Source organism: Pan paniscus, chromosome 18, assembly GCF_029289425.2.
Source record: "Pan paniscus chromosome 18, NHGRI_mPanPan1-v2.0_pri, whole genome shotgun sequence".
Classification (NCBI taxonomy): Eukaryota; Metazoa; Chordata; class Mammalia; order Primates; family Hominidae; genus Pan; species Pan paniscus.
In genome coordinates, this window is record NC_073267.2 from 15,720,696 (window position 1) to 15,746,121 (window position 25,426).

Genomic DNA, 25,426 nt, shown 5'->3' on the forward strand with positions numbered 1-25,426 from the left:
CATGGGGTTGGGTGCGGTGGTTCACGCCTGTAATGCCAGCACTTTGGGAGGCTGAGGTGGGTGGTTCACTTGAGGTCAGGAGTTTGAGACCAGCCTGGCCAACATGGTGAAACCCTGTCTCTACTAAAAATAAAAAAATTAGCCAGGCGTGGTGGCGCATGCCTGTAAAATCGCAGTTGCTCGGGAGGCTGAGGCACAAGAATCATTTGAACCCAGGAGGCAGAGGTTGCAGTGAGCTGAGATCACGCCACTGCACTCCAGCCTGGGTGACAGAGCAAGAGTCTGTCTCAAATAATAATTATAATTATTATTTTATGCGTAATTTCCATTCCAGCCCCCACTCCCCCACTCCCTCCACCAGACTGGGAGGCCCCTTTAGGGAAGGCAGGCATCTTGGAGACGTTTTATGTGGCTCCCTAGGTCCTTTAGTAGGTGCTCAATAAATATTTGCATAGGGATATCCATGAGCCTTGATGTTAACCCAGGGAATATAACAGGTGAGTGGATTGTGTTTTGTTTGGGTTTAGCTTCAGATTTTTGGCAGTATTTAATCATTTAACCCAGCATAAAGTTTATTTATCTATTTGTTTATTTTGATACAGCGTCTCGGTCTGTCGCCCAGGCTGGAGTGCAGTGGCGCCATCTCGGCTCACTGCAAGCTCCACCTCCTGAGTTCACACCATTCTCCTGCTTCAGCCTCCTGAGTAGCTGGGACTACAGGCGCCCGCCACCACGCCCAGCTAATTTTTCGTATTTTAGTAGAGACGGGGTTTCACCATGTTAGCTAGGGTGGTCTCGATCTCCTGACCTCGTGATCTGCCTGCCTCAGCCTCCCAAAGTGCTGGGATTATAGGCGTGAGCCACCGCGCCTGGCCAAGTTTTTTTTTTTTTTTTTTTCTGTTAATGGGGATCAGCTCTTTAACCAGATGTGGGTAATCATTTTAAAACCTTCTCTCCTAGACACCATGCCACGAGGAGAGTGACCTCTTCCCCTGTTTTCACAATGGAGGACTCCGGAAAGACTTTCAGCTCCGAGGAGGAAGAAGCTAACTATTGGAAAGATCTGGCGATGACCTACAAACAGAGGTCAGTCCGAGTTCACCTGCTTTTCCTTTTTTTTTTTTTTTTTTGAGATGGGGTCCTGCTATGTTACCTAGGCTGAGTGCGGTGGCTGTTCCTAGGCGTGATCATACTGCACAGCCGCCTTAAACTCCTGGGCTTAAGCGATCCTCCTGGCTCAGCCTCCCAAGTAGATGGGACTATAGGTGTGCTTCACCAGGCCAGGCTTTTTTTTTTTTTGGCAGAAACAGGGGTCTCGCTATGTTGCCCAGGCTGGTCTTGAACTCCTGGACTCAAGTGATGCACCTCTGCCTCCCGCAGTGTTGGGACTACAGGTGTGAGCTCTCTTTTTTCTATAAAAAGAACAGCAACCATTTATTGCAGGCCTATACGTGCCAGGCAGTGTGAAAGGCTTAACTTACACTATCTCAAAACTGCCTGTGAAAAAACTATTAGCACCCCGTTATATAGATGAAGACACTGAGCCTCAGTGAAGGCAGATAACTTGCTCACAGTCACACAGCCAATAAGTAGCAGAGCTGGAATTTGAACTCCAGACCTATGGTCCTGATTATCCTACTATGCTACTTTACATTTTGTTTTCTTATTTTCTTTTTCTTCTTTTTTTTTTTTGAGACAGAGTCTCACTCTGTTGCCCAGGCTGGAGTGCAGTGGTGCCATCTTGGCTCACTGCAGCCTCCACCTCTGGGTTGAAGCAATTCTCATGCCTCAGCTTCTCGAGTAGCTGGAATTACAGGCACCCACCACCACGCCTGGCTAATTTTTTGTGTTTTTAGCAGAGACGGGGTTTTGCCATGCTGGTCAGGCTGGTCTTGAACTCCTGGCTTCACGTGATCTGCCCGTCTCACCCTCCCAAAGTTCTGGAATTACAGGCATGAGCCACCATGCCTGGCCTTCCATCTTCTTTTCTTTTTTTTTTTTTTGAGACAGAGTTTCGCTCTTCTTGCCCAGGCTGTAGTGCAATGGCATGATCTCGGCTCACCACAAGCTCCACCTCCTGGGTTCAATCGATTCTCCTGCCTCAGCCTCCCGAGTAGCTAGGATTACAGGCACGTGCCACCATGCCCAGCTAATTTTGTATTTTTAGTAGAGACGGGGTTTCTTCATGTTGGTCAGGCAGCTCTCGAACTCCCAACCTCAGGTGATCCACTTGCCTCGGCTTCCCAAAGTGCTGGGATTACAGGCGTGAGCCACCACGCCCGGTGTCCATCTTATTTTCTAGAAGGGTTTTTATCAGTTCCTAGATGCCATATCTGGTAAGTTCTTTGTGCACAGGGAAAGAGCTTTTCCCTATGCCTAGCAAAATATATTGCTAAAGATTTTAAGATTTGAAACTCGTGTTTTGGTCAGTGCTCATGTCTGGGAGGTGTGTGTGTGTGCGTTTGGTTTGGCACTGTTTTTATTTATAGTGGGTCTTTATAATTTGTACATAGAGTCCTTATTCCAGTCCCCTTAGTTTCTTTCATTTATTGAAAAATTATTTTAGGTCCAGGCACAGTGGCTCACATCTGTAATCCCAGCACTTTGGGTAGGCAGATCGCTTGAGCTCAGGAGTTTGAGACCAGCTCTAGCAACATGGCAAAACCCTGTCTGTACAAAAAATACAGAAATTAGCAGGCATGGTGGCATGTTCTTATAGTCTCAGCTACTTAGGAGCCTGAGATGGGAGAATTGCTTGAGCCTGGGAGGTCGAGGCTGCAGTGATGCATGATCACACCTCTGCATTCCAGTCTGGGTGACAGAGCAAGACTATCTCAAATAAATAAATAAAAATTATTTTAGAGTCAGGGTCTCACTCTGTCACCCAGGCTGAATTGCACTGGCTCTTCACAAGTGTGACCTATCTCACTGCAACCCCTGGGCCCCCAGGTGATCCTTCTGCCTCAGCCTCCCAAGTAGGTGGGACTACAGGCGTGTGCCACCATGTCTGGCTGATTTTTAAACACATTTCTGTAGAGATGAGGTCTTACTATGTTGCCCTGGCTCGTCTGGAACTCCTGGCCTCAAGTAATTCTTAATGAGCCACTGTACCCAGCCCTTCCTACTTTCTTTATTCTAGTTTGACTTAAAGGTAATTCAGGCTTGATATTTTTAAAATACTCCTTGAATTTGGCCAGGTACAATGGCTAACGCCTGTAATCCCAGCACTTTGAGAGGCCGAGGCGGGCACATCACCTCCAGTCAGGAGATCGAGACCAGCCTGGCCAACGTGGTAAAACCCCGTCACTACTAAACAAAAATTAGCTGGGTGTGGTGCTGCATGCCTGTAGTCCCAGCTACTCGGGAGACTGAGGCAGGAGAATCGCTTGAACCTGGAAAGCAGAGGTTGCAGTGAGACGAGATTGCAGCACTGCATTGCAGCCTGGGTGATAGAGCGAGACTCTGTCTTCAAAAATATTACTACGTGACGATTAACAATTTTGCTGTAGGGCAGAAAATACGCAAGAGGAACTCCGAGAATTCCAGGAGGGAAGCCGAGAATATGAAGCTGAATTGGAGACGCAGCTGCAACAAATTGAAACCAGGAACAGAGACCTCCTGTCCGAAAATAACCGCCTTCGCATGGAGCTGGAAACCATCAAGGTGAGGGGCTGAGAGGAAGTGTGCTCAGGTGTAGACAGGCGTCCAACACAGGCATGGCATGCTTAGCTGGAAGAAGGAACCCTGCAATGAGGGACTCCAGACCCCAGGCCCATGCTCATCTCTGGAAGGGCCTGTGGGGCAGACGTGATCTTTGAACTCTTTGTGCCTCTAGTGGGTGGTGCTTTTTGGTTTTTTTTTTTTTTTTTTGAGATGGAGTTTCACTCTTGTTGCCCAGGCTGGAGGGCAGTGGCGAGATCTTGGCTCACTGCAACCTCCACCTCCCAGGTTCAAGTAATTCTCCTGCCTCAGCCTCCTGAGTAGCTGGGATTATAGGCGCCTGCTACCACGCCCGGCTAATTTTTTTTTGTATTTGTAGTAGAGACGGGGTTTTATGTTGGCCAGGCTGGTCTCGAACTCCTGACCTCAGGGGATCCATGATGGGTGGAGGTTTGAGAAGCAAGTCACACACATGTTCCCATGGACTTTCTTGGTTGTGTACACCGATTTTATAGGGCACATGGCAGGGAGACTTTTTTTTTTTTTTTGAAACAGGGTCTTGCTCTGTTGCCCAGACTGGAGTACAGTGGCTGGATTACAGCTCACTGCACCCTGGACGTCTCAGGTTTAAACAGTCCTCTCACCTGGGCCGGGCGTGGTGGTGCATACCTGTAATCCCAGCACTTTGGGAAGCTGAGGTGGGCGGATCACAAGGTCAAGAGATTGAGACCATCCTGGCCAACATGATGAAACCCTGTCTCTACTAAAATTACAAATATTAGCTGGGCGTGGTGGTGCACACCTGTAGTCCCAGCTACTTGGGAGGCTGAGGCAGGAGAATCACTTGATGGTTGGAGGTTGTAGTGAGCTGAGATTGTGCCACTGCACTCCAGCCTGGCAACAGAGCGAGACTCCGTCTCAAAAAAAAACCAAAGTCCTTCCACCTGAACCTCGGGAGTAGCTGAGACTACAGGCATGCGGCACCATGCCTGGTTAGTTTTTGTATTTTTTATAGAGACAGGGTTTCGCTGTGTTGCCCAGGCTGGTCTTGAACTCCTGGATGCGAGCAGTCCTCCTGCCTTGGCCTCCCAAATTGCTGGGATTATAGGCATGAGCCACCACCTGGCCAGGGAGACATTTTTAGGGTATGGAGGTGTTGCTAGAGTAATATCATCAGTTCCAATATTGTAGCCCTTAGCTACATGGCTGTTGAAATTTAATGAATTAAAATAAAAACTTAATTCCTCAGTCACAGTAGCCACATTTCAAGTGCTTAGGAGCCACGTGTGGCCAGTGAGTTTCCTTAGTGGACAGAGGGGCTGTAGAACATTTCCTTCATTACCAAAAGGTGTGTTGGACTGTGCCAGTTCAGAGCAGGTTTCTCGACCTGGCTGCTGTTGACATTGGAGCCTGGGTCATCCTCCGTTGGGAGGGACCGAGGTTTGCTTTGTGGGTTTTTTGTTTGTTTGTTTTGTATTTTTGAGATGGAGTCTTGCTCTGTTGCCCAGGCTGGAGTGCAGTAGCGCGATCTCGGCTCACTGCAAGCTCCGCCTCCCCGGTTCACACCATTCTCCTGCCTCAGCCTCCCGAGTAGCTAGGACTACAGGCGCCCGCCACCATGCCTGGCTAAATTTTTTGTATTTTTAGTAGAAATGGGGTTTCACCGTGTTAGCTAGGATGGTCTTGATCTCCTGACCTCAGGATCTGCCCGCCTCAGCCTCCCAAAGTGCTGGGAATACAGGTGTGAGCCACTGTGCCCGGCCTGTTTTTTTTTTGAGATGGAGTCTTGCTCTGTTGCCCAGGCTGGAGTGCAGTGGCACAATCTCACCTCACTGCAACTTCCGCCTCCCAGGTTCAAGTGATTGTCCTGTCTCAGCCTCTTGAGTAGTTGGGATTACAGGAACCCTCCACCACGCCTGGCTAATTTTTTTTTTTTTTTTTTTTTTTTTGAGACAGAGTCTCACTCTGTTGCCAGGCTGGAGTGCAGTGGCGTAATCCCGGCTCACTGCAACCTCCACCTCCTGGGTTCAAGCGATTCTCCTGCCTCAGCCTCCTGAGTAGCTGAGATTACAGGCACACACCGCCATACCTGGCTAATTTTTGTATTTTTAGTAGAGATGGGGTTTCACCATGTTTTCCAGGATGGTCTTGATCTCTTGACCGTGTGATCTACCCGCCTTAGCCTCCCAAAGTGCTGGGATTACAGGTGTGAGCCACCACGCCCGGCTAATTTTTGTATTTTTAGCAGGGACGAGGTTTCACCATGTTGGCCAGGCTGGTCTCGAACTCCTGACCTCAGGTGATCCGCCCGCCTCAGCCTCCCAAAGTGCTGGGATTACAAGCGTGAGTCACCCCGCCTGATCACACTGTGGGATGTTTGACAGCATCCCTGGCCTCCACCCTCTAGATGCCAGTAGCATTCCCCCCACCTCCAAGGTGGTGAAAACCAAAAGCACCTCTAGACATAGCCAGGTATCTGGAGACCCAGTGCTCTGCAAGGTAAAAACCGTGCCTTCTGTACATGCTGTAGGGCTCAGCAAGGGATCACTAAGTCAACACCGTGCCCCAGAGACTGGCTCTCAGCCTTGCTGCCAGCCAGCATCACTGGGCCAGCTTCATAAACATCCGACAGGCCTGAACCCTCTCTCCCCATCCCAATCTCCCCGCCTTGCTCTGAGATTCCATTTCTCAGTAAGCCTGGGTGGGGCCCTGGCATGTCTGCATGGTTTTCTTTTTCTCATTAAACTCCCAATGTACATTTTGATGAGCTGCTTCATGGAAGAGTCAAAACTGTGTGTGCCCAGGGCTAGGTATGATGGACGGTGAAAGGGGACGTGCTGGTTGCCTTCTTTGGGAAGACAAACCTAATGCCATGAAGCAGTTGGGGACGTGGAGCTCAGTCACAGAACTCTGATGTGGGGGCCTTTCAAGAGAAAAAGGACTGGCTGGGTGCGGTGGCTCATGCCTGTGATCCCAGCACTTCAGGAGGCCGAGGTGGGCAGATCACCTGAGGTTGGGAGTTTGAGACCAGCCTCACCAACATGACAAAACCCTGTCTCTACTAAAAATAGAAAATTAGCTGGGTGTTGTTGTATGTGCCTGTAATCCCAGCTACTTGGGAGGCTGAGGTAGGAGAATCACTTGAACCCGGGAGGCGGAGGTTGCAGTGAGCCGAGATTGCGCCATTGCGCTCTAGCTTGGGCAACTAGAGCGAAACTCTGTCTCAAAAAAAAAAAAAAAAAAGGAAAAGAAAGGACTGTATGGGTTAAGGGAGGCTTTGTGGAGGGTGTTTGTAGGTGTATGTGTCGCTGACACTTGGTGCTTGGGGAGATGGGGCTGAAGGAGAGTTGATCTGTACCCATCACAGACGTGGACAAGAATGGGTGTCTGGTGGACCTTGGCAAGCCCAGCTTTACTAATGTATAGGAAAGGGTGTGGGACCAACAAATGGATTGGGGGTTTGGGGCAGGGCAGAGGAGAGGTCCCAGACACATTGAAGGTGGGCAGTGAAGCTGAAGCTTTCTGTTGGAGACCACAGAGTGCAGCTGGCCGTCTGCAGATCCATCTGCCCCATCGGTGGTGTTTGATCGCCTTCAGGGGTTTTTGTTCAGCATTTCCCCATGAACGTTTTCCAGCATATAAGGCTGAAAGAATTTCCAGTGAATACCTGTGTATCCACCACCACCTAGGCTCTACCAATAATATTTCCCCTACTTACTTGCCTTTTATTATATATATTCCCCCATCCATCAAAATTTGTAAAGCTTCCTGTAAAAAGATGGATTTCTGGCCAGGCATGGTGGTTCATACCTGTAATCCCAGCCCTTTGAGAGGCTGAGAAGGGAGAATTGCTTGAGACCAGGAGTTCAAGGCCAGCCTGGGCAACATAGCGAGACTGTGTCTCTATAAAAAATAAAAATAAAAAATTCACTGGACATGGTAGTGCATACCTGTAGTCTAAGCTACTCAAGAGGCTGAGGCAGGAGCATTGCTTGAGCCCAGGAGGTTGAGGCTGCGGTGAGCTATGATTGTACCATTGCACTCCGGCCTGGGTGACAGAGCAAAATTTAAAAAATAAAAAACCTGAGTAGTGGTTGCTTAGAACACACATTGTTGAGTTTCCCCCAATCCCCATATCCGTGACACAGAGACCTTAGTGTCATCTGCCTCTCCCTGTACTTGGCCCACTTCACCCATTTGTTAACAGCTGAACACCTGCTACACGCAATGAGCAATGATTATCGTTCTTTTTGTTGTTGTTGTTTTTGCTGTTGGAGACAGAGTCTCCACCTGTCACCCAGGCTGGAGTGCAGTGGTGCGATCTCAGCTCACTGCTACCTCTGACTTCCAGGCTTAAGTGATCCTCCCACCTCAGCCTCCCAAGTAGCTGAGATTACAGGCACCTGCCACACCATGCCTGGCTAATTTTTGTTATTTTTTGTAGAGACGGGTTCATGTGCCCAAGCTGGTCTGGGACTCCTGAGATCAAGTGATCCGCCTTCCTCGGCCTCTCAAAGCGCTGGGATTACAGGTGTGAGCCACTGCGCCTGGCTGATTATAGTTCCTAAATTGAAGGGGACTCTGGGTTGAAAACCTGGGTAGGAGGAAGATTAGTGGTATGAAATGCAGTTTGGAGAGGATAACAGGCCCTCCATGGATCCTGAGTAAAATATCAAGAGAATTACTCAGTAATTCACTGCTTCAAGACTGAGCTCTTGGGCCTGGCGTGGTGGCTGATGCCTGTAATGCCAGCACTTTGGGAGACCGAGGCGGGCGGATCATGAGGTCAAGAGATCGAGACTGTCCTCACTAACATGGTGAAACCCCGTCTCTACTAAAAATAAAAAAATTAGCTGGGCATGGTGGCGCACGCCTGTAGTCCCAGCTACTCGGGGGCTGAGGCAGGAGAATTGCTTGAACCTAGGAGGTGGAGGTTGCAGTGAGCTGAGATTGCGCCACTGTACTGCAGCCTGGCGACAGAGCAAGACTCCATCTCAAAAAAAAAAAAAGACTGAACCCTTGAACCTACAAGAGACTCCTTCGTTTACAACCACATGTCAGATGCAGGAGACTCAGAGCACACAGCACAGCGAAGAAACGGTACCTTGGAATAACGAGGACCCTGCCACCAGCAAGTATTTGTCAGTCACCTAAGAGACATATATTCAGCTGGGCCGGACTTCTTAACAACTGGCTTATTCATCACGGGTTGAATGAAAAAGCCTTTAAGGGACCAAACAGAGCGTCTATTGATGCCCCCATCAGCTGACAGCTTATTCGAATTAGCCCCAAATGGCAGCACAACATTTCAGCAACAGGTTTTCATGTCCGCAGGTTCCGAGGAGATCTCTCAATCGCCAGTGCAGGCGGTGGAGCCCACTCGCTGCGTCCTCCTGGAGCCTGCGTTTGAATTTAGGTTAATGACTTAAGATCCTGTTTTATTTGCAGATGTTCCCAAATAAAGGGTGTGAGGCGATGAGAGCCACGCCTGGGAACAGGGCCTGGTCTGCCTCTACTTGCTGGGTGCAGATACTTCTCTGCTTACAGCCAGGAAATGGGGAGGGTGCTGCGGGCGGCAGCGGGGATGTGGTCCGCCCTCCCCATCCTTCCAACGCCGTAAATCATCTGTTTGTTCTTTCTTTGGAGTCTTCTTGCACAATGGCTCTCGCCACGCCTCTCTGGCCTAGGCACCATTACATCACCCTGGGTGCATCCGGACTTTCTAGCAACGGCTTTGTTTACTTGATTGAGTAAAGAGAAGTTGGCCTTTTTTATTTTTAACTTTTAAATTAGACCTTGCGCCTTTCTTGTGGGAAGTGTTTTCTCTTATGTTTGTAGAATCTAGGATGGGTGTTTTGTGTTTTCGGTTTTGATTTTTTTTGAGATGGGGTCTCTGTCACCCAAGCTGGAGTGCAGGGGCACGATCTTGGCTCACTGCAACCTCCGCCTCCCGGGCTCAAGCGATTCCCCTGCCTCCCGGGTAGCTGGGACCATAGGCACTTGCCACCACACCCAGCTATTTTTTGTATTTTTGGTAGAGACGGGGGTTTCACCGTGTTGGCCAGGCTGTTCTCAAACTCCTGACCTCAAGTGATCTGCCCGCCTTGGCCTCCCAAGTAGCTGGAACTACAGCCGTGCACCACTATGCCGGGCTAATTTTTGTATTTTGGTTTCGCCATGTTGCCCCAGGCTGGTGATTTTTTTTTTTTTTTTTTTTTAAGCGTTGGCCTGGGCTAGAGTGCAGTGGCATGATCATAGTTTACTGGAGCCTCAACCTCCTGGCCTCAAGCAGTCCTCCCACCTCAGCCTCCCCCATAGCTAGGACTGCAGGTGCATGCCACCACGCCTGGATGTTCTTAAATTTTCTGTAGAGACGGAGTCTTCCTATGTTGCCTAGGCTAATATGCCTCTGCCACCTGAAGTGCTGGGATTGCGGCATGAGGCACTGCACCTGGCTCTGGGTGTTTGGTGAAGGAAAGTAATTTGGAAGCAGAGCAGGAATAGAATCGAGAGAGCACGGGAATGGGCAGGTGATCTGGATTGAAATGGTTTAGGGCTGGTTAGCATAATTGCTTAAGGACACCTGCTCAGGAGGCTGGGGTTTGGTCTTGGCCCAGTCATTTGCTACCGGTTGACTCTGGGCTAGTTAAGTAATTGAGTCTCAGTGTTCATGTCTCTGAAGTGGAATTAAACGAGACAACATAGGAAGTGTACTTAGCCTGGAGGCCAGCACAGAAAAAGCATGTAATGGATGTTATTGCTGCAGCTGGCAACAGGGAATCATTGAGAAGTGCGCTGGACTGTTCCTTTGGTAATTAACAAGATCTCTCTCTCTCTCTCCTTTTCTCTCCCTTTCCCTTCCTCCGTCTTCCCCCTCCCTTCTGTCTTAGTTTTTGTTTGTTTGTTTTGAGATGGAGTCTTGTTCGTCGCCCAGACTAGAGAACAGTGGCACAATCTCTGCTCAGTGCAACCTCCGCCTCCTGGGTTCAAGCGATTCTCCTGCCTCAGCCTCCCGAGTAGCTGGGATTATAGACAACGCACCACCACACTCGGCTAATTTTTTTTGCATTTTTGGTAGAGACGGGGGTTTCACCATGTTGTCCAGGCTGGTCTCGAACTCCTGACCTCAGGTGATCCACCTGCCTCAGCCTCCCAAATTGCTGGGATTACAGGTGTGGGCCACCACTCCCGGCCTGTCTTTGTTTTTAAATAACCCAGAGATTGGAATGTTCTTTCTGTCTCCATGCTACAACGGAGAGTCCTGGATCAAAAATTCAGAATAGTTGACTGTTGTGTAAACCAGGTACATGCTGCTCTCCCATTGTTGTGGGCACAAACAACAGAAGTCATTGAGATTCCTTTTTTTTTGTTTTTTGAGACAGCTGGGTCTCACTCTGTTGCCCAGGTTGGAGTGCAGTGATGCAATCACGGCTCACTGCAGCTTCAACCTCCCAGGCTCAAATGGTGTTCCCATCTCAGCCTCCTGAGTAACTGGGACTACAGGCAACGCCACCATGCCCTGCTAATTTTTATTTTTTGTAGAGACTGAGTGGCTCTGTGGGCCAGGCTGGTGACTCTTTGTAATACGGTGATAATGTGTGAAAGGAGGCTTGCGTTGCCCCTGTGGATGAGGCTTGGAGAGGTCCATGTGGCTTTCTTTGGCTGTGGACACCTTGGGCAGAATGATTTGTCTGAAGATTGCTGGGGGCTTCAGACAATGATTTGTCTGAAGATTGTAGGAACCAGGTTTGGGAGTGGGCAGGATTCAAGGTGCTCAAGGGGCGGGAGGTGGGAGGCACTTAGGACATAATTGAAACAGTTGTTCAGGGTGCCCGCCTGCCCGCCCCCTCCCAGTCGCCCACCAACGCCAGAGAGTTTTGCTCTTGTTGCCCAGGCTGGAGTGCAATGGCACGATCTGGGCTCACTGCAACCTCCGCCTCCCGGGTTCAAGAGATTCGCCTGCCTCAGCTTACCAAGTAGCTGGGATTATAGACGCCCGCCACCAGGCCCAGCTAATTTTTTGTATTTTTAGTAGATAGGGGGTTTCGCCATGTTGCCAGGCTGGTGATTTTGGGGTTTTTTTTTTTTTTTTGCTTGTTTTTTTTAAGTGTCGTGGTCTCACTCTGTGGTCTGGGCGGGAGTGCAGCGTCGTGATCATAGCTCACTGCAGCCTCAACCTCCTGGTCTCAGGCAGTCTTCTTGCCTCACCCTCCCAAGTAGCTAGGACTACAGGTGCATGCCACCACGCCTGGCTGTTTTCACATTTTTTGTAGAGGCAGAGTCTTGCCCAGGCTGGTCGAGAACTCCTGGGCTCAAGCAATCCTGCCTCTGCCACCTGAAAGTGCTGGGATTACAGGCATGAGGCACCACACCTGGCTCTGGGTGTTTGGTGAAGGAAAGTAATTTGGAAGCAGAGCCGGAACAGAATCAAGAGAGCTCGGGAGTGGGCAGGCGATCTGGATTGAAATGGTTTGGGGCTGGTTAGCATAATTGCTTAAGGACACTTGCTCAGGAGGCTGGGATTTGATCTTGGCTCAGTCATTTGCTACCAATTGATTCTGGGCTAGTCAGGTCACTGAGCTTCAGTGTTCATGTCTCCAAAGTGGGATTAATGAGACAACCTAGGTGGTGTACTTAGCCTGGAGGTGGCACAGAATAAGTATGTAATGGATGTTATTGCTGCAGCTGGCAACAGGGAATCATTGAGAAGTCAGCTGGACTGTTCCTTTGGTAATTAACATAGATCTCTCTCCCTTTCCTTCCCTCTCCCTCCCTTCCTCTCTCCTCTCTCTCCCTTCCTCTCTCCTCTCTCTCCCTCCCCCATTTTATCCCCTCCTTTTCTCCCTCCTCCTTTTTCTTTCTTTCTTTGTTTTTCTGTTTTTTTTTTTTTTTGAGACAGAGTCTCGCTGTTATTGCCCAGGCTGGAGTGCAGTGGTGCAACCTCCACCTCCCGTGTTCAAGCGATTCTCCAGCGTCAGCCTTCTGAGTAGCTGGGATTATAGGCATGCACTACCACGCCTGGCTAATTTTTTTGTATTTTTAGTAGAGTCCGGATTTCACCATGTTTTCCAGGCAGGTCTCAAACTTCTGACCTCGGGCGATCCGCCCACCTCAGCCCTCCAAAGTGCTGGGATTACAGGTGTGAGCCACTGTGCCTGGCCTGTCTTTATATTTTTAAATAACCTAGAGATCAAACTGTTCCTTTTTTCTCCATGTCACAACGGGGAGTCCGGGATCAAAAATTCAGAATGGCGGACTGTTTTGAAACCAAGTTCATGCTGCCCTCCCATTGTTGTGGGCACAAACAATGGACGTCATTATGATTTCTTTCTTTTTGAGGCAGTAGGGAGTTGCCCAGGCCGGAGTGCAGTGGTGCCTTCACAGCCCACTGCAGCTTGGACCTCTCAGGCTCAAATGGTCCTCCCACCTCAGCCTCCCGAGTAGCTAGGACTACAGGCAAGAGCCACCATGCCCTGCTAGTTTTTATTTTTTGTAGAGGCCAGGTCTCACTCTGTGAGCCGGGCTGGTGACTCTCTTTGTAATACACTGATGATGTGTGTGAAGGAGGCCCATGTTGCCGTGTGGATGAGGCTTGGAGAGGTTTACGTGACTTGCTTTGGCTGTGGACACCTTGGGTAGAATGATTTGTCTGAAGAATGATGGAGGCTATAGAAATATCAACCCTGTTGAGAGTAGGCAAGATTCAAGGTGCTCAGGGGGCAGAGGCACTCAGTACATAATTAAAACAGTTGGTCCGTTGTGCCTCCTTTGAATGACACCTGCCTGTTCCCACCACGTTACATCACTTGCCTAAGAGTCAGCTCTGGGGAGAAGGTTCTGTTGACTGAGCCTGGCTTGTCTCCCGATTGTGGTGGGAGGGTGGGACAGAAAGCCTGGAGCCCCACCCAGGGAGTGTGGTGGGAGGAGTAGTTTCATAAAGAGAGAGGGTCAGGCCAGGTGCAGTGGCTCACACCTGTAATCCCAGCACTTTGGGAGGCCGAGGCGTGCAGATCACTTGAGGTGTCAGGAGTTCAAGACCAGCCTGGCCAACATGGTAAAACCCGGTCTCTACTAAAAATACAAAAATTAGCCAGTATTGTTGGTGGGTGGCTGTATTCCCAGCCACTTGGGAGGCTGAGGCAGGAGCATTGCTTGAACCTGGGAGGCAGAGGTTGCAGTGAGCCAGGATCTTGCCGCTGCACTCAAGCCTGGGCAACAGAGTGAGACTCGGCCTCAAAAGAAAAAAAAAAAAAAAAAAAAAAGACATGGAGTCTTGCTGTGTTGCCCAGGCTGGAGTGGAGTGTTACAGTCATAGCTCACTGCAGCCTCTAACTCCTGGGCTCAGGCAGTCCTCCCAGTTTAGCCTCCCGAGTAGCTGTAACTCCAGGTGGATGTGTGCTACTGCGTCTAGCCTTCTCAGAAGTCTTAAGTCATTCACTCAGTGTCTGTGTTGTCCTTCAGGAGAAGTTTGAAGTGCAGCACTCTGAAGGCTACCGGCAGATCTCAGCCTTGGAGGATGACCTCGCGCAGACCAAAGCCATTAAAGACCAATTGCAGAAATACATCAGAGAGCTGGAGCAAGCAAACGACGACCTGGAAAGAGCCAAGCGGTATGGGTGGAAGGGAAAAGCATGAGTGGGAGACTCTCCTCTCTGCTTTTTGCCCACAGCAGCTGAGTACTGGGCCCTGTGCTGAGTATAGGGAACTGAGCAGTGAGCAGAACAAAGCTGGTGCCCTTCTGGATTTTAGTGCCCGGGGGGAAATGGACAATAGTCGAAGAAGTGCAATTTCATTACAGCAGCAAGGCTGGCAGCCCAGGGTGCTGTGGGGGTGTGTAATAGGATGTATTAATTTGGCTGTTGGCCTGGGAGTGTCAGGCGAGCCTTACCAGGGGAAATGCTATTTAGGCTAAGACCAGAGGAATGAGTAGCCATGATCCCAGGAGGGGTGTGAGACAAGAACATTCCAGACAGAACACCAAGCCTGTGCTAAGCCCCTAAGGTGGGAAGGAAGCTTTTTCAAAGAACAGTTTTTTGGTTTTTTTTGGAGACGGAGAGTCTCTGTCACCAGGCTGGTGTACAGTGGCGTGATTTCGGCTCACTACAACCCCTGCCTCCTGGGTTCAAGCAATTCTTATGCCTCAGGCTCCTGAGTAGCTGGAATTACAGGCACGTGCCACCACACCTGCCTGATTTTTGTATCTTTAGTAGGGATGGGGTCTTGCCATGTTGGCCAGGCTGGTCTCAAACTGCTCAGCCTCCAAAGTGCTGTGATTACAGGTGTGAGCCACTGCGCCCAGCCCAGTGATTCCTAAACTGATGTTCTGTGGTTTAGCAGAATGATAATGACTAACATTTACAGAAGAATTACTCTGAGCCAAGCAGTTTTTTTGGATAAGAACACTTGCTTTTAAAAAATTTATATATGAATTATAAACAGTGAAATGCGCAGATGTGGCCGGGCACGGTGGCTCACGCCTGTAATCCCAGCACTTTTGGAGGCCGAGGCGGGCGGATCACAAGGTCAGGAGATCGAGACCATCCTGGCTAACATGGTGAAAACCCGTCTCTACTAAAAATACAAAAAATTAGCCGGGCGTGGTGGCGGGTGCCTGTAGTCCCAGCTAGTCGGGAGGCTGAGGCAGGAGAATGATGTGAACTGGGAAGGGCGGAGCGTGTAGTGAGCCGAGATTGCGCCACTGCACTCCAGCCTGGGCGACAGAGCTAGACTCTGTCTCAAAAACAAAACAAAACAAAAAAACAGAACAAAAAACAAAAAAAGCACAGATGTTTTTTCTTTTTTATTTATTTTTGGAAACAGGGTCTTGCTGCTCTGTTACCCAGGCTGGAGGGCAGTGGTGCCATCATAGTGCATTGCAGCCTCAAACTTCTGGGAGCAAGTGATCCTCCTGCCTCAGCCTCCCAAAGTTCTGGAATTACTGGCATGAGCCACTGCACCCGGCCTCCTCAAAGAGTTTTTTTTCTGCCCCATTCTTTTTCTCCTGTCTGTCTCGGACGCCATCTATACACATAACCTTTTTATATTGTCAGGCAGGTTCCTAAGGCTCTCTTCATTTTTCTTTTCCCTAATTATTTTTTTGTCTTTGTTCTTCAAATTGAATAATTTCTGTTTATCCAGTTTCAAGTTGATAGACGCCCTCTTCTCTCTCCAGTCTGCCATTAAAGCAGATGAAATATTGAATTTTCAATATATTGTATTTTTAGATGTAGGATTTGTGTTTGTTCTTTTATAATTTCTGTTCTATTGAGGTTTCTTGACATCCTTGAGCATAGTTGTAAGAGCTGCTTTGAGGTCCTTTTGTGCAGTTTTCAACATCTGGGTCACATTTTCTTTATACTCCACACGTTCAATAACTTTGGGGTTGTATTGTAGGCAGTGTGAGTGGTGTTTCCCACAGACTATTAGTTGTTTTTTGTTTTTGTTTTTGTTTTAAGACAGTCTTGCTCTGTCGCCCAGGCTGGAGTGCAGTGGTGCGATCTCTGCTCACTGCAACTTCCACCTCCCAGATTCAAGTGATTCTCCTGCCTCAACCTCCGGAGTAGCTGGGATTACAGGTGTGTGTTACCACACCCGGCTAATTTTTGTATTTTTAGTAGAGATGGGATTTCACCATGTTGGCCAATCTGGTCTCAAACTCCTGACCTGAGGTGATCTGCCTGCCTCGGTCTCCCAAAGTGCTGGGATTACGGGCTTGAGCCACCATACCCAGCCAGAGATGATGAATTCTTTTATGTTCTTGATTTATTTGGTTTTCTTAGGTGGTTTACTTGGCTGAGCTTACAGCCCAAATTCTGTCTCCCCTTTGATGGGCAGTAGCTGAAATCTCTTTGCTTTTTTTAGCCGTAACTGGGCTGCTTTGTGTCTGCTCTGTGCACGTGTGGTTTGGGGGAGGCCAGAGATGTGGGAAGATACTATATTCAGAATGTGGGGGGGCCCATGGTGATAGATTTCTATCCCTGGAGCTTTAGGCAAAAATCTTGTTAAGATGCAGACTTCACCCAGTCTTGTTCTGTTTTTCTAAGCGTTGTTTTCCAGTTCCTGCCAGTGCACTCAGATCATTGTTGTAAACATTTTACTTAGGATTTATACGAGGTTTGATCTGATACAGGTTTCCTGGTCATTACCAGAAGTGGAAATTCCTTTCTTGTCAATCTGTAGGAGTTCTTTGCATATATATTTTTTGAGATGGAGTCTCGCTCTGTCTCCCGGGCTGGAGCTGGAGTTCAGTGGTGTGATCTCAGATCACTGCAACCACTGCCTTCCTGCTTCAAGTGATTCTCCTGCCTCAGCCTCCCAAGTAGCTGGGATTACAGGCGCCCCCCACCATGCCTGGCTAATTTTTGTATTTTTAGTAGAGACGGAGTTTTGCGATGTTGGAGAGGCTGGTCTCGAACTCCTGACCTCAAGTGATCCACCTGCCTCAGATTCCCAAAGCTGGAATTACAGGCATGAACCACTGTGCCTGGCCTTTTGTATATTTTTACTACTAATCTTTTCTCCTGCATTGAAAATAATTTTTTCCATAGTAATCTTTTGGTTGTTGACTTTGTCTGTTGTATCATTTTCCATACAAATATTTCCTTTTTTCTCTTTTGAAAAAAAAAATTTTATACATATATTTTTCATTTTTAGGTCATCAGTTACATCTTTTTTTAAATACCTTCTAGGTTTGCAGATTTCACTAGGGAAGTCTCCTTGGTTCTTGATTGTTCATGTGTTTTGTGTTTTTTTTGCAATATTTTTTAATTGTTTAATTTTTTTGTATCCTTATTCCTTAGTCTGCAATGAATTTATTTTTGTATCTAGTATAAGATACAAGTTCAATTTTATTTTCTTTAGGTGGATAGCCCAGTTGTGCCAGCACTGTTAAACACTGCCTTTTTTTTTTTTTTTTTTTTTGAGACTGGGCCTCGCTCCATTGCCCAGAGTAGAGTGCCATGGTGCAGTTACAGCTCACTGGAGCCTTGACCTCCTGGGGCAAGTGATTCTCCCACCTCAGCCTCCTGAGTAGCTGGGACTATAGGCATGTGCCACTATACCTGGCTAATTTTTGTATTTTTTGTAGATAAAGGGTTTTTCCATGTTGCCTAGGCTGGTCTCAAAGTCCTGGACTCGGTCTGTCCACCTTGGCCTCCCAAAGTGCTGGGATTATAGGCATGAGCCACCATACCCGGGCTTTGGCATATTTTAAAATTGGGTTGTTCGTTGTTTTTTTTCCCATGATTTCTAGGAGATTTTTATATATTTGTCTGTGACATGAATGGACAGTATTGGGAGTTTGTCATTTGTTTCCAGCTTTGTCTGATGTATATTTTATTGTACAGAGTTACTGATTTGTTTTGTTTTGAGTCAGAGTCTTGCCCTATGGCCCAGGCTGGAGTGCAGGTGCACGATCTCGGCTAACTGCAACCTCCACCCTCCCGGGTTCAAGCTATTCTCCTGCCTCAGCCTCCCAAGTAGCTGGGATTACAGGCGCCCACTGCCACGCCTGGCTAATTTTTGTATTTTTAGCGTAGATGGGGTTTCACCATGTTGGCCAGGCTGGTATTTGATTTTTTTGTAGTCAGATTTCTTAGTCATAGTTAGAAGGGCCTTGTGCACTCCAAGGTTTATAAAGCAATTAGCCAAGTGTTTTCTTGTAGTAGTTTTGTTTTTTCTTTCTTTTCTATTTTTATTTTTGTACTAAACGTGCATTGTTTTTGTTAATACAATTTGGCCAAATGCTGAATAGTTTAATGTTAAAAATCGGATGAGGTAGAAGCCCAGTTCACCATTATAGAATCAATAAAGTTCTAGGTCACCAAAGTTTTATGTATTTATGTTTGAGACAAGGTCTCTCTCTGTCGCCCCTGCTGGAGTGCAGTGGCACGATCACTTTAGCCTCCCCAGTAGCTGGGACTACAGTCATGTGCCACCATGACTCACTAATTTGTGTATTCTTTGTAAAGACCGGGTTTCTCCATGTTGCCTAGGCTGCAAAGCTTTATTTTAAAGACTTGAAAATGTTACAATTTTGTGCAAGTTTAATAGTTATATTTAGAACGTTTGACAGTCTTCTCCAAGAACAAGAGTTTCTCAGCACCATCAGCTGTTTGATTGCTCTCATGGTCCTTCTTCTATACTTCCCTCAAACGAAACTACTCACTTTTAACTGAGGACAGGCACTTTGTATAAGAATAACCTTGGAAAGTGTGCAGGACCTAATTGGAAGTAACTAAAAATTAAATACATTTCCTAAAGGTTACTTTGTTTCATATGAGTACTAAGATGCCAAAAAGTTTTACAAAAATTCAAATAGATTTAATCTAGTTTTACTCTTTTCATAAGTTTTTCATTTTATTTATTTTATTTATTTTTGAGACAGAGTCTTGCTCTGTAGCCCAGGCTGGAGTGCAGTGGTGCGATCTCAGCTCACTGCATCCTCTGCCTCCCAGGTTCAAATGATTTTCCTGCCTCAGCCTCTCGAGTAGCTGGGACTACATGCATGTGCCATTATGCCCGGCTAATTTTTCTATTTTTAGTAGAAATGGGGTCTCACCATGGTCCTGACCTCAAGCGATCCACCACCTCGGCCTCCCAAAGTGCTGGGATTATAGCCGTTAGCTCTCACACCCAATCCAACTTACAAATTTTTTTTTTTAAAGAGATGGGGTCACACGGTGTTTCCCAGGCTGGTCTCAAACTCCTGGATTCAAACAATCTTCCCATCTCGGCTTGCCAAAGTGTTGGGATTACAAGCATGAGCCACTGTGCCCAGCCAATTCCATGGACTTTTAAAGCATTTTTTGGCTCAAAAAGGATATGTTCTTAGTTATCTAACCAGTATATCTCTTTATATTTACTGAAAATCTGTTTTCCTATTTACGTATTTTCAGGTTCTCAATAACTGCACATGAAATTAACAGCTTTCATGTCACAAATTATTGCAATATTGTGCTGTTATACTAAATATGGGTTTTTTTTTGTTTGTTTTTAAGACAGAGTCTAGCTCTGTTGCCCAGGCTGGAGTGCATTGGCACAATCTTGGCTCACTGCAAGCTCCACCTCCCAGGTTCACGCCATTCTCCTGCCTCAGCCTCCTGAGTACCTGGGACAACAGGCACCCGCTACCACGCCCGGCTAATTTTTTTGTATTTTTAGTAGAGATGGGGTTTCGCCATGTTAGCCAAGATGGTCTCGATCTCCTGACTTTGTGATCCACCCGCCTCAGCCTCCCAAAGTGCTGGGATTACAGGCACTAAATATGCTTTTATACATTGGTTGACAGAATTTCAACATATAAAATACATAAAGCAATTTTCACTCCAGTTACAACTAGCATGCTGACCTTTATTTCAAAGTAAATACTCACGCTAGGTGAGATAGCTCATGCCTGTAATCTGTCATCTTAGTACTTGGGGAGGCTGAGGCTTGAGTATTGCTTGAGCCCAGGAGTTTGAGGACATCCTGGGCAACATAGTGAGACTCCCGTCTCTAGAAACAAATATAAAAACTAGCCAGGTATGGTAGCTTGTGCCTGTGGTCACAACTACTCGGGAGGTTGAGGTAAGAAGGTGAAAGAATCGCTGGGCGTATTGGCTCACGCCTGTAATCCCAGCACTTTGGGAGGCCGAGGTGGGCGGATCACCTGAGGTTAGGAGTTGGAGACCAGCCTGACAAAGATGGTGAAACCCTGTCTCTACTAAAAATGCAAAAATTAGCCAGGCATGGTGGCAGGCGCCTGTAATCCCAGCTACTTGACAGACTGAGGCAGGAGAATCGCTTGTACCCGAGAGGTGGAGGTTGCAGTGAGCTGAGATTGTGCCGTTGCGCTCCAGCCTGGGCAACAGAGTGAGACTTCATCTCAAAAAAAAAAAAAAAAAAAGGTAAAAGGATGACTTAAACCCAGGGTGTCGAGGTTGCAGGGAAATTCAGAAATGCCACTGAAGGGCCAGGCATGGTGGCCAACACCTACAATCCCAGCACTTTGGGAGGCAGAAGCAGGTGCATCACCTGAGGTCGGGAGTTCGAGACCAGTGTGGTCAACATGGTGGAATGCTGTCTCTACTAAAAATACAAAAATTAGCAGGATGTGGTGGTGCGTGCCTGTAATCCCAGCTACTTGGGAGGCTGAGACAGAAGAATCATTTGAACCCGGGAGGCGGAGGTTGCACTCCGCCTGGGTGAGCACCATTGCACTCCAGCCTGGGTGACAAGAGTGAAACTCCATCTCAAAAAAAAAAAAAAAAAAAAAGTCACTGAAGCTGGTCCCCAGTTCCCTAGCATTCCAGAAGCAAAATAGATTTTGACCAAATAAGGAGTTTGTTAAAATTTCCGATTCAGTCGGAGTTTGTGTTAGGGTACAGTATGAGGTACGAATCTAATAATTTTTTCCTGGTGGGTACCCAGTGGTCCCTAAAACTAGAACTGAACCTGCCATCTTTTTACCAATGATCTGTGATGCCACCTTTATTATAAATTAAACTCTTGTCTATTTCTGGACCTTTGGTTCCTTTGTTCTTACAACCAGTAGCATACTATTCTTCATTGTTGAGGCTTTATAGTAGTGCGTTCTGACTCTCTGGTAGAGCTAGTTCCCTGATCTCTTTTACAGAGTTCCTCTGATCATTCTTGTTTCATTGTCACAGGATCTTTCAAATCAGTCCAGTTTATTCCCCCAGTAGAAACGTATTAAGACAGTGTTAAATTTATCAGTTTAACTTGTGGAGAATTAATTTCTGCGTGATAATGTGTCTTCCTCTTTATATACTCAGTATGTCTGCATTTCTGCAAGCATTCTGTACTACTCTACATATTATTATGTGAATATTTTATCTTTGATAGGTCAACCTTAGGGCTGTTTTGACTGTTTCTGGTATTGTACTCCGAAGTATTATCCCTTTGTTGTTGGTAGTAGTGTGTTTTTTGTTTTTGTTTTTCGGGACAGGGTCTGGCATTGTTACCCAGGCTGGAGTGCAGTGGCATAATCATGGCTTACTGTACCCTTGAATTCCTGGGCTCAAGCAGTCCTCCTACCTCAGCCTCCGAGTAGCTGGGACTACAGGCACGCATCATGCACGGCTAATTTTTTTACTTTTTGTAGAGACAGGGTCTCTGTATTACCCAGGCTGGTCTTGAACCCTGGGCCTCAAGCGGTCCTCGCACCTTGGCCTCCCAAAGTGCTGGGATTATAGGCATGAACCACTGTGCTTGTCCCTTTGTTGTTTTTAATCGGTACTGTGGTAACTTTATCCTATCCACTACTTCTAAAGACCCTGTGAGAGTAGGTACTTGTATGACTCCATCTAGACATAGTAGGATATATTGAATAAATGAACTGATGCAGCCATTAATCAGTGCAGTTATTAATTTGGTGATTGAAGGAACTGAGGATGAAGGAGATCAAGTTCCCCAATGATACTCAGTGAGTTCTAGGTGGAGGAGGAGCTGGGTGTTAACTCCTGGGTTCCTCTCCAAACACGTGCTTCTGACCACTGTGGGATACAGTTAGCAGGTTGTGTAAGGTCTGGGGACAGACACAGGGTCAATAATAAAAATTGCTGACATTTATAGATGTGTGCTTATGTGTAAAACATCTGTTGTGTGCTTCCTGTAGGATTTTTTTTTTTTTTTTTTTGGGAAACATTCTTACTCTGTTGCCCAAGCTGGAGTGCAGTGGCATGATCTCGGCTCACTGCAACATTCACCTTCTGGGTTCAAGCGATTCTCCTGCCTCACCCTCCCAAGCAGCTGGGACTACATGTGTGCACCATCGTGCCCGGCTAATTTTTGTATTTTTAATAGAGATGAGGTTTCACCACGTCGGCCAGGCTGGTCTTGAACTCCTGACCTCAAGTGATCCGCCCGCCTCGGCCTCCCAAAGTGCTGGGATTACAGGCGTGAGCCACCGTGTCCGGGCCTGTATGACTTCTTGCCACCCCTTCCCCACCACAATCCTGCATGAAGGTTACTATTACTATCCTTGCTTTGCGTGAGAGAAAACTGAGGTGCAGAGAAGGTGGTTTTCCCAGAATTAAAACAGATTGTTTTCTTACAGCACTTGGCAGTGCCTTTACCACAGTGTCTATGCCCTTCACAAGAAGGGGTTGTGAGCAGGGCAGCTGGGCTGGTACTGGGCATTTTGAACTTCCACTGAGAGGTTAAATAAGATCTCTTCTACCTGCTTAAGTGCATCTTATGCCTGGCACAGTGCCTCATGCCTGTAATCTCAGTAACTCAGGAGGCTGAGGCGGGAGGATCGCTTGAGCCCAAGAGTTTGAGATTGCAGTGAGCTGTGATTGTACCACTGCACTTCGGCCTGAGAGACACAGCAAAACCCTGTGTCTTAAAAAATCATGTTGTTATATGTGTTTATTAGGTTATTATTATTTTGAGATGGAGTCTCACTTTGTTGTCTAGGCTGGAGTGCAGTGGTATAATCTGGGCTCACTACAACCTCTGCTTCCTGGCAGTTCTCCCACCTCAGCCTCCCAAGTAGCTGGGATTACACTACAACTGGCTAATTTTTGTATTTCTAGTAGAGACAGGATTTTGCCATTTGCCCAAGCTGGCCAGGCTGGTCTTGAACTCCTGATCTCAGGTCTTCCACCTGCCTCGGCCTCCCAAAGTGCTGGGATTACAGGCATGAGCCACCTTGCCCAGTCATATTAGGTTATTTTTAATGCTGGTTGGCATTGTGAGCTTGCAAGAGAAGATGGAGCATAGTGGTCTTCTCAAACCACCAAATGCCACATGCAGTCCTGATAGGGCTTTGGCTTATTGCTGAGTGCTGTCTGGGCAGCATCTTATTTAATCCTCATGACAGCCTCGTGCACCCCATGAGCTATGATGAGTCCCATTCTGCGGGTAAAGAGCCCATGCCCCAGAAGGTTAAGGGACTCTGCCCACTCTGTGGCATCTAGGAAGTTTGGGGCTGGGACTTGTGCCCAGGTGTGTCTGACCCTTCACACCTCCTGGATCCGCGGTGCTGGAGGGATGCTGCGGTTTGTCCTCTTGGATAACTCTGCTTTTCTCTTCGCCAGCGCCACGATCATGTCTCTCGAAGACTTTGAGCAGCGCTTGAATCAGGCCATCGAAAGAAATGCCTTCCTGGAAAGTGAACTTGATGAAAAAGAGAATCTCCTGGAATCTGTTCAGAGACTGAAGGATGAAGCCAGAGGTCAGGAGGCCTTGGTGTCTTCACCAGCATGGTCCCCTCTCCCTACCTGAGCAACATCTTGTCCCACAAGCTCTCCCAGCATTATCTTTACAGGGACCCCACACCCTGCTCTGCACCCAGGTTGTCTAATCAGAGGGTGTCGGACTGCACCGGGCAGACTCTTGCCTTGGGCCCTGGCTGGAGCTGAGAACAGTCAGACATCCAGCCCTGTAAGGGCCCCTTATGGGTATTTAGAGAAATAGCTTTGGGGTTCACAGATGAAGTCCTTGTATTGGGGTTCTGCCTCTGGGCAGCAGAATTTATTTCCAGAAAGATGCTTCCTGGTCTGTAATTCACAAACACAGCAAACTACCCTGATGCTCAGTAGGAACAGAAGAGTTTTGTGGGGAGATCTGGCACAGTGGCTCACACCTGTAATCCCAGCACTTTGGGAGGCCAAGGATCTCTTGAGCCCAGGAGTTCGAGACCAGCCTGGGCAGCATAGTGGGACTCCATCTTTACAAAAACATTTAAAGATTAGCTGGGTGTGATGGCATGTGCCTGTAGTCCCAGCTACTCAGGAAGCCAAGGTGGGATGATTGCTTCAGCCCAGGAGGTGGAGTCTGCAGTGAGCTATGATGGCACCAGTGCACTTCAGCCTGGGTGACAGAGTGAGACCCTGTCTCTTAAGAAGCAAAGATGTTGTGGGGAGAAATTTCTGGTGGAATTGCCAGCTAGCCTATTATTTTTGTGACTTGATGGCAACCAATATATTTGGCTAAAACTTTGAAACCTCATCAGCATTTGCTCTTTTTCAGTTGGCACTTCCAGAGGTAGAATGTTGAAACTGTAATGAGGCATTTGGCCAGGCACAGTGGTTCACACCTGTAATCCCAGCACTTTGGGAGGCTGAGGCAGGTGGATCACCTGAGCTCAGGAGTTTGAGACCAGCCTGGACAACATAGAAAAACCCCATCTCTACTAAAAGTAGAAAACATGAGGGCATGGTGGTGGTTGCCTGCAATCCCAGCTGCTCAGGAGGCTGAGGCACGAGAATTGCTTGAACCTGGGAGGTGGAGGTTGTAGTGAGCCAAAATTACACCATTGCACTCCAGCCTGGGTGACAGAGTGAGACTCTTGTCTCAAAAAAAAAAAAAAAAAAAAAAAAAAAGACATTCATTAGTGGATTGTCCAAGTTGTTTTTACCTTTTTTTTTTTTTTTTTTTTTTTGAGATGGCGTCTTGCTCTGTTGTCCAGGCTGGAGTGCAGTGGTGCTGTCTCTGCTCACTGCAACCTCTGCCTCCCAGGTTCAGCGATTCCCCTGCCTCAGCCTCCTGAGTAGCTGGGACTGCAGGTGTGCACCACCATGCCTGGCTAATTTTTATATTTTTAATAGAGATGGGGTTTCACCATGTTGGCCAGGCTGGTCTTGAACTCCTGACCCCAGGTGATCTGCCTGCCTCGGCCTCCCAAAGTGCTGGGATTATAGGGGTGGGTCACTGTTGCTGGCCCAATTAATTATTTATAATGTCGATTTGCTTTCTAATGTGTAACCAGTAGGTGGGGGATAAAAAGTAAAAATTCTTAAGTTTAATAAAGTAGTTGTTC

The 25,426-nt window shown here is 47.6% G+C and overlaps 1 protein-coding gene across 12 annotated transcripts in view; it reads left to right on the forward strand.

The window, feature by feature from the left end:
- The window catches only part of NDE1 (nudE neurodevelopment protein 1), an 81,202-nt gene that overhangs the window by 20,517 nt on the left and 35,259 nt on the right, over nt 1-25,426 (forward strand). For 11 of the 12 annotated variants that reach the window (XM_008965504.6, XM_034951179.3, XM_034951181.3 and 8 more), the window contains 4 exons: nt 961-1,086; nt 3,510-3,663; nt 14,122-14,270; nt 23,703-23,839. In XM_008965504.6, coding sequence (XP_008963752.3) covers nt 961-1,086; nt 3,510-3,663; nt 14,122-14,270; nt 23,703-23,839 — 566 coding nt within the window. Of the gene's footprint in view, nt 1-960; nt 1,087-3,509; nt 3,664-9,190; nt 10,964-14,121; nt 14,271-23,702; nt 23,840-25,426 lie in introns of those variants that run through there. The other variant, XM_034951183.3, reaches the window with a different exon arrangement.